Below are 9158 nucleotides of genomic sequence, written 5' to 3' on the forward strand. Positions count from 1 at the left end.
GAAAAGGAGATTTCACGAAGGCACTGTCTGCGTACAAAAACATGTACTAGACTCATTTTTACTAGACTAGTACTCCACTAAAAAAACAACTGTCTCTTCTAAAGTCCATCTACACGCTAGAGTGATTGTTCTCTACTGCTCTACCTTCTTATCCATTCAGAAGATAGTACAGCACATATTGAAATAATACACTTGGTGACAAAAATAAATCATGAATTCCTCCACACATCTGACACAGAGCCCCACATTAATATGAGATCAAGGGGAATGCTATGTTCACAAAGCAGGCACCAAAAGTATGTGGGGTTTCAAATCAAAACACAGGTGACAACATGTTCATTCAAAGATTGAATTTTTATTCATTATCAGAACAATTTCATACACAGCAAAACTGTGTTAAGGGCATGTAATGGCAACCAATTAAGCAAATTAACTCTCAAGGGAAGATTAGGCAACGTATGGCAGGGTGGTAGCATTTGTGTTTTATCATTTTTGTAATCATTTTTTGAGGTGACGAGTCGCATGGCTTGGAATTTGTCTTCCAAGTTTTCAGACAGTAAAGGCATAAGGCGTGGGCATAGGCAGGAACGTCAACAGCAGCACTGCTGAGCCAGAGAGTGCAAACAGGTTGAGGAGCATTAAGGAATGTGTCAGGATTTTAGAAGTAGGGTTGTTTATCTGTTGGAGAACTGGCATTTAACACAACTGGTCTCTCAGACTCTTATAATAGGACGGTCCCATATCATATCAGTCTTTAGCCTTTTTGATGAAGTTGGTGAAGAGTTGCGTCCAGATCTCTAGTCAGGTACAGGGCTCATCTTCAGTGTTTCTTCTTGCTGGTCTTCTCAATCATGGTCTCCACCACCATGGCTGTTTGCTCATATCCCTTCACCTTGTTGTCGTCTGAGAATTTCTCCACAGACTCCACCAGCTCCACCTTCTCATAGCTCATGGAGTCTGGGGGCATGCTGCTGGTGCTGAGGGGAGAAGGCATGGATGGGTGACCCCTGCGCCCGTCGTCTTCCTTCCTACCTCTGGGGCCAGGGCCTGGAGCAGGGTTGGGCTGTGGGGTAGGACTCGGGTCCTTAGGTCTGGGATGGGGATCTCCATTTCTGTGCTTCCCCTTCCCTCGACCTCCTTTGCCGCTCTCTCCATCTGAGGGTAGGGTGGGATCGAGGTGGCCTGGACCCGGCATGGGCATAGGCATAGGCATGGGCATAGGCATGGGCATAGGCTGAGGTGGAGTGGGGAAGGGGCTGTAAGGGTCATAGGGGGACATCATGTTGTCCCTGATGGTGACGAAGACGTGTCCGGCAGAGGGGCTGGAGGAGTAGAAGCAGGGGTGCAGGTAGCTGCCGTCACCTGTGACCAGCACGTAGCGCCCTTTGGTGTAGAAGTCGGCGATAGGCTCCGGCTTGCTCTTGTACTTCCGCATGCGGTCCCTGACGATGTTGCAGAGGGTGTCGAAGGCCTTGCTGATCTGCGCCCCGTCCGGCACATCCTGGGGAGACACGCCCGTAAACAGGGGACTCTGCTCCACCCTGTTGGCTCCCTCGCCTCCCTCCTCCTGCACCGCCAGCCCTCGCTTCTGGTCCTCTGTGGCCTCCCCCGCTTTCTCATCCTGGCCGCTGTCCATCACGTCCTTGGGTGTGATTTCTCTCTTCTTCATGACCTTCTTGGCCAGGTTCTTCTGGCGGGGTTTGATATTGGTAATGTCCTGGATGGCTTGAGTGAGGTCTGCCAACACATGAGGTCAAAATGAATACAAAAACGCAGACAGAATTGGACATATGATTAGCAAAATGTTAGCGCTCAGATATGTGTTACAGATACCAAACAAAAGCCTCTACGATGAGCCACCACTCCCTGCCAAGATATACAACAGTCTTCTGTAACAAACACTTAGCCATCGTCTCATCAGCAGTTTATCATTAGCAAAAGCCAGAAATAGACCTCAAACTCAAGGCTTTATTTATTGGTTTGATTGTTTTGTTTTGTAAGCCTTTTGTTCCAGACAGCAAAAGGCCCTTGACGGTGAGTAGGTAGGCCCCTATAGCCCTTGTGTGGCTGAATCTATGAGAACCCCTCAATAGCTATCGCGGACAGCTCTTGTGTGTGATGGCAGCTTAAGTGTCTTCTCCATAGAGATGAGTGTGAAGCTGTGGTGTGATGGGGGCTGTGGGCCTCACCTCTCCCCCTGCTCGGAGCGCTGGGTGTGTGGGTGTAGCGGTAATTGGTAGTGAACAGGGTAATGGGAGTCCCAATTATCGCTGAATTCAACCTTCAAACAGAGAACCAGGGCCAGCATGTCAGCAACATAATACCACGTGAAAAGGTACAATAGCGTCAGTGTGCAACAAAGGTAAGAACTGGTGTATTCAGACTTATAAGATCTAAAGGTAGTATGAGTAATTATGATTTTGAGAAGAATGAAAGGTCATTTTATGCAGCAAATTTTAGAGAAAAGAACAAGTTAATTAACAAATGGATATACAACTATTCCTGAAGCTGAGCAGGATGTCATGCACAAAATGACGTGTTGTTCAGTATTACAATCCTAAGAAGAAGAAGTGAATGTACTGTGTATATTGAAAAGGGTTCATGTAATACAAGATATAAGCGTGTATGTGTGTGTGTGTGTGTTGATGAATGTTACCTGTTGTCCTCATTCTCGATGATCCTCTTGTACCTCTCTAACTCGTTCTCCAGGGAGGTCTGGTACATGGCCAGGTGACGACACTCGTTGGTTAACTTCTCCAGGGACTTTTCGGCCTCCTCGATCTCCTTCCTCAGAGACTCAATCTTTTCGTTGTACATCTGGATCTCATCATCATAGCTCTCCTGAGTGTTCTTTATGCTTTGCTCCAACCCTGTGGTCTGAAAGAGAACAAAATATTGTGAGGAGAGGAGGAGAAATGAAGAAAGAGAATAAGTGGAACGTTTTCATGTGACATTAGAAAACAGTATTCAAACATTGGCCTTTAAACGTTTTTGATGACAGAGTTTATAATCATTTAGCAATCATGACAATCTGTGAGGAAAATATTCACTTGGTCTTTGTAAAGGTTACTCTTTCTTACGGTCCTCTCCAAATCTCCTGTCAGTTCACAAATTGCCATGGAAACTCAAACTCATGAACCAGCTGTCTGATTATAATCACTGTCTGAAGAATAATTATTTCTGGAACCTAAATCCCTTGACTGCCGGCTAAGGAAGGTAAGGGCTTTAGAAAAGTGCAGGTGTCGTTAGTATCCACCATTGGATGTGAATATTATGTTAACAAAAATTACAAACTTTTGAAATATCCTTTGATGGATTAATTTCTCTCTCAAGTAGAAATCTTACAACAAGGATATTAATATGTCTTTAAAAAGAACATTTATGGGAGATTGACAATTAGCAGATACATGCTACATAACATAAAGAGAGTAAAGAGCAGCATTTGTTATTTATCGTAAAAACCTGTGTGTGTGTGTGGGACGGGACGGGGGGGACAGACGGGACAAAATGAACATCACTGATTATAGACTAAATTTGATAAGAGATGTTGCCTTCTTCTATTTTCTCCTTTCCTCTACCACATATTCATGGATAGGTAATGTCTGACACCTAGTGGTGAACCTGTGCAACAGCTCCCAAAATTCACCCTTTGGACTACGTTGAGCTGCCCATCATCGGCCTATCTCAGTAATCTTAAGTGGATGCCTCTTTGTATGTATTATTCTATAATACTATGTCCAAATGTTCAAATCAACCCTCTCCCATACCTTCCCTATACCTCTTCCACCTTTCACATCTGCGTACACATGAATTCTGAACCTCTGTGGCTTTAGACTACTGTCAGGGTTGTCATGGTGACAGTGAGTGACTCACCTCAGTCTGAAGTCGCTGCTTCTGCAACTGTAGCTGACAGAGGGCGGTCTTGTACTCCTCCAGCTGGCTCTGTAGGCCCGGAACCTTCCTCTGGGCGAGAAGCTTCTCTTGCTCCTACGCAGACACACATACACACACACACACACAAACAGACCAGTGCAGTTAATGAAATAAAACACATTTTCAAGTCTTTCCAATAATCAATTTAGAAGGCAAGCCTCATTCTACAATTTATCCCAGTCTACCTATCTTTATCTAATGTGACACGTCAGATCTACACACACACACCCACACACACACACACACACACACACACACACACACATATACAGTAGGTTACAGACACAAACACGCTCGCGCACATGCAGACCCACGCACATACACACACAGGAATGCTAATATGCCCTTACCTCGGAGATGCCAACTGTCATGTTGGGCATCAGGGGCAGGGTCTGGTTGATCTGGTGCAGAATGTTGACATATGTCTGGATCTCAGCCAGGTTCTAATGAACAAACAGAATAGGTCATCAAGTGAAGATAATCAGTACATACAGTTCATGGCACATATGAAACACTCTCCCGGCACATTCCACAAAGTGGAAAGATGCTCACTGCATCATAACATCACCAGACAGTTACGTATACTACAAAACATGGCCCTTAACCGTGTTTTATAAGCGAAGTGCTTTATTCCATCAGATCGACCATCTTATATTGGCACATTTACCAGGGCTGCATCTCCTGCACAATTACATCTGAAAAGAAAGTCGTAACAATGCAGGGGACACACAATGTAACGGTCGATCTATCGACTGTCTCTTTGATGAGGTGGCTCCTCCACTGACCCTAACGTACCCCACTTTTACAGTGAACTACAACAAAGACACATTGATTTGCATGACATAATGCGATCAATGTCTGGTCATTATGTTGAGAGGAGAGAAAATATCTGTCTTTGTTGTAGTTTGTATGTATGGGTAGGCTGCATGTTTTTCTAAAGGTATTCAATGTCATAATGCATTTGAACCCTTAAGGCATAATGCATTTGAGACCTTATATAACATAAAAGTTCAGACAAAGAGACAAGTCAATAGATCGCAAGGACATTGTGTTTACCGTACACGGTTAGTACCTTCTTTTCAGATGTTGTTGTGCAGGAGACTCAGTCTAGGTAAATGTTGCCATTGTGAGATGGTCGATCTGATTGAAGTACTGCTGTTATAAGAAAGGGGGGTTGGGGAGGCTGAGGTGGGGAACAGTCTTTTTTGCACAGGGTTTTGTGGGTACAGCATGTCCTTTAATAGCACTATAGCCATACTCGAGAAGAGGTGTGAAGTTGAATAGCCTGCGGTTGAGCCCGTAATCACTATCATACAATCTTAATGTGTCTCATTAGGCTGTGTTTTCTGAGCTCTTTTTCAGTATAAACAAATTACCAATAAATATGTGTGCAATGAAACATTTAATAGCCCACGGTGTGGGCTATTAAGTATTTTTTTTTCGGGGTAAACATCCTGCCACTAAGTAGGATTATTAAAGCAATTAGACATTAATTACATTTGAGTATCCTATGATTGGATTGTTATAGTTTGTCTGGCAGGTGTCAATATGGTAATATTCACTAGCTTTCTGAGCTATCTGGCTTACCCTATTAGTCATATTGTAAACCTGAGGCTCTATTACATTTACATTACATTTACATTTAGTCATTTAGCAGACGCTCTTATCCAGAGCGACTTACAGTAAATATCTATTAGGATTGAACAGAGATTTTTTGGAATGAGATTGAGGAACAGAGATTTTTAGGAATGCTTCACTCAGCTGAGAAGTAATGCCAGTGGTAACCTAAAGATTGCTAACTATTACATCACACATCACTGACCTTCTTGTGTCTGTCTTTGGTAGAGTTGATGTCATCCTGAAGAAACTGGGACTGAATCTGATACTCCAGATTGCCCAGGAGAGCCGAGTCTGCTTCCTGTTAGAAAGGAGAAGAGAAGGAGGGAGTTGAGGTATCAATGATAGACCAAACCGTTTATCCAAGGTTATCCAAGGATTAACTGCAAATACATACACACACATATATATATATATATATATATATATATATATATATATATATATATATATATATATATATATATATATATATATAATTTAGTATTGGATAATGACCTACACACTGAGTGTGTGTGAAGACATAACAACCACAATGAGGTGTATCACTATATTTTGACTGATTGCTGCATCATTACTAAAATCACTCACTGTTTAAATTAAGGAAACAGTGAAGCATGAATACAATTGAGTTATAGTTGTTAAGTTATTTTTAATTCAAAAGCATACCTTGTTGAGCTGTTCCAATGTGCCTCTAAGTTGCTCCTGATATTCACATTCGTTTCTATATCTACGAAGACAACAAAGATTCGATTTACAATTACATTTTGCCTGCCGATAAGAAGAACGTTCAAACCGCTGTGACATTTTCTTTCAACAATTACGGTGATTGCATTCTAATTCTTCTCGCTACTTTGGTTTTTAATCGCCCCCACTTCTAACAAAGCCACATCTCTCATTATGTTACCCTGTTTCTATCCTAGTCTTGTCTGAACAATTCAGAGTGCCACTAACACCACACTCAACATTATCTGTGGTAAGGTGACACCAACAGCAATAAGGCCCTGGGTTTGATTCCTGCTTGTGGTACAGTTTGGTGCTCAGGTGGACCATCTACCGGGCCTTACTTTGTGGAGTTTGCGCGTTATACTGGTACTCACATGGGGTTCCTCCACAAATAACCCCTATGTTTGTCTCTTGCCCGTGTCCCTGGTCAAAACATGAGGAGGGCACTTGGCCTTGGCACCCTTGATGTGACTAATCACTGCTCCTGTGTGATCTAAGTGTCCCAACTCCTGCCTGCGTGTTTATGATGATGGACAAATATAGTGTATTCTTCATTATCATCAGTGGTCTATCAGTTATATAACAACCTTTATGTACCCTTTTTCTATTCCCAGTCTCAAGTTTTGTCTGCAGCTTTAACACTGACATTTGTATTCTTGCAAACCTCCCGACATTATTTACAATTAACTGTCCATGGGCTGAATACCGTAGCTTGGACCACAGGCATAGGACAACCAACTAATATAAAAAATTAAAACACATTACATAGTTAAGAGGCATCGCTACAGTACATTGCCACATACTTGTTGGTATACTCATCCAGCATACGGCAAGCATCTTTCAGCTCGCGGTTGAGTTTTGCATGGTCTGCTGAGAGCTCGCGGATTCGCTGACGGTTGAGATTGATCTGCTCAGTAAAGGCCTCTTCCAGGCCGCTGGCCTCCTCCATGCGCTGTAGCGTTTCCAGCTGCTTACGGAACACGGCGTTACGCTGCTCCAGTACCCGCGCCCGGTTTATGTAACGGGCAAAACGGCTGTTAAGCTCCTGGAGGCTCTCCCATCCCTGGATAGCAGAGGCACCCGCTGATGCATCCGAACTAGAGGGCTCCTCAAAGACGTCGGAGTGTTCATACTTTTCCTTGCGCACTTCGCGCCGGTAGCTGGTCGTGAACATGCTGTTGACACTGTTCCGCTGCCTGGGTTGATGTTATCCCCGGTGTGCGTGGTCCCCTTCAGCACCTTTAGCGTGTGAAAACTCGGCTGCTCACCCTCCACAGTCTCATGCTAGACTAAACGATGCCCGGCCCTTGCCGGCCGCGAAATAGACCCCCCAAATCTCCCACCTGCCGGTGACCACGCAAGCCACGCGCGTGGTGGCTTCCAGATATTGTTGACGCCTTTGTGACTAAGGTTACAAAAGCTGGGGGAATGATGACAGGACAGAAAGACCAAAACAACGAGAGGCTCGGCGAGAAGAGAACACTGCTGCGTCAAACAGACTATTATGAGAGACCCCTTTGTTTTCGATCAGCTGTAGTTCTAGATCAGTTTGATTTAGAAAAAAGACTGAGCTTTTGTTTTGGTCTGAACATGTTGCCAAACTGGCAAGGCCTTTAACATCAACACATAAGTGGATTGCCTATGAATGAACCTCAACAAACACAAATACGCTGTTTATAATAACCCGCAGAAAACTGGCAAGCCTCTAGGAAAATGAAAGATATTCAGAATCAGCAACAAAATTGCTGTTTATTCGCCATGAAAGTTTGCACAGACAAGGAATTTACTTTGGCCGGAGAGCCTACCTAGGCAGCTATTTTCAGCGCCAACTAGAACAGTTACAGCATAACATGAGGAGAGAGGAGGAGAGAAAAAGGCAACCACCCGACAATGCTACTAGAGGAGTACAGTGTGGGAACAGGCAAAAACCTCAGCACATAAGCCCAACAACATTTACAAAAACAAGTGACTTGCAACGGGGAGTGGGGGGGGGGGGGGGGGGGCGACAAGCAGCATTTGGACCTGCAGCCATGGTAGGCGCTGGACACAGACCCGCCAGCCACCCTGGGGAAACAAACAGGCGAAGGCGTTGGATGGGGGTGGGGGGTAGGTGATATCTGTAGTAGGTGAAAGTTAATGTGTGAGTAGGTCTGGGTTGGCGACCTCGACCTACCAATTGATTGGTCTTGCAAACATCTCCAATGAGATGATTGACTGACAATTCAACTGATGATTTGATGGAATAGCGCAATGGTAGACGGGAGTCAGATGGCTGAGCGGTGAGGGAGTCGGGCTAGTATCAGAAGGTTGCCGGAGCGAGTCCCCACTGAGCCAAATGAAGTTGTGTCCTTGGGCAAGGCACTTCACCCTACTTGCCTCGGGGGCAATGTCCCTGTACTTACTGTAAGTCTGTCTGGATAAGAGCGTCTGCTACATTACTAAATGTAAAGGGTAGCCCATTTAGACAACCTGATACCATTATAACCTAAAAAAAAAACTAATGGTTTTGTTTTGTTTTCAAATTCAGTATAGCAGTTTGTGTTCCCAAAGTTTAGCCTATCATTGCATATCTTATTTTCCCTTGATATAATGTCCATTTATCCACAGGTGAAGCTAGAAGCACAAATATAAAAAAAAGAAAAAAATTGACAAATGTAATCTCTCTTTGTCTCTTTCACAAAATCTGTGTCCGTGACCTCAAATAGGGATTTAACAGACCTCTAGTTAAACACTAAAAGAGTATGCAGTCGTTAGGTACTGTATGCTCTTTTTCATGACATAAATCTAGTTTTTTCTAATAGAGAGAGAGAGAGGAAGAGAGAGAAAGAGAGGGTAACAGTCAGCACATGAAGGCATATGTGTGGGTGTCTGGTCATTGCCCT

At 43.9% G+C, this 9158-nt stretch overlaps 1 protein-coding gene across 1 annotated transcript; it reads right to left on the reverse strand.

Annotated features, from left to right (window-relative positions):
• Positions 1-446: 446 nt before the first annotated feature.
• Positions 447-7659, reverse strand: bfsp1 (beaded filament structural protein 1). The gene is made up of 8 exons (XM_084710130.1): positions 7080-7659; positions 6220-6280; positions 5756-5851; positions 4284-4376; positions 3874-3987; positions 2657-2877; positions 2190-2281; positions 447-1737 (listed from the first exon to the last, which is right to left on the reverse strand). Exons 1-8 carry the CDS (start codon positions 7448-7450, stop codon positions 821-823), a joined length of 1965 nt encoding a protein of 654 aa, XP_084566256.1. The 5' UTR covers positions 7451-7659; the 3' UTR covers positions 447-820.
• Positions 7660-9158: the final 1499 nt, after the last annotated feature.

Source organism: Hypomesus nipponensis, chromosome 11 (genome assembly GCF_054491055.1).
Source record: "Hypomesus nipponensis isolate SF chromosome 11, ASM5449105v1, whole genome shotgun sequence".
NCBI classification, from domain to species: Eukaryota; Metazoa; Chordata; class Actinopteri; order Osmeriformes; family Osmeridae; genus Hypomesus; species Hypomesus nipponensis.

Bases quoted from the DNA above. Each gene is read 5' to 3' on its own strand.
- bfsp1 (XM_084710130.1), bottom strand. From the start codon at position 7,450: ATGTTCACGACCAGCTACCGGCGCGAAGTGCGCAAGGAAAAGTATGAA. The intron at 5,852-6,219 runs GTATGCTTTTGA...CCTTTCTAACAG, and splicing joins CATTGGAACAGCTCAACAAG to GAAGCAGACTCGGCTCTCCT. The intron at 2,282-2,656 runs GTAACATTCATC...CTCTGTTTGAAG, and splicing joins ATCGAGAATGAGGACAACAG to GTTGAATTCAGCGATAATTG.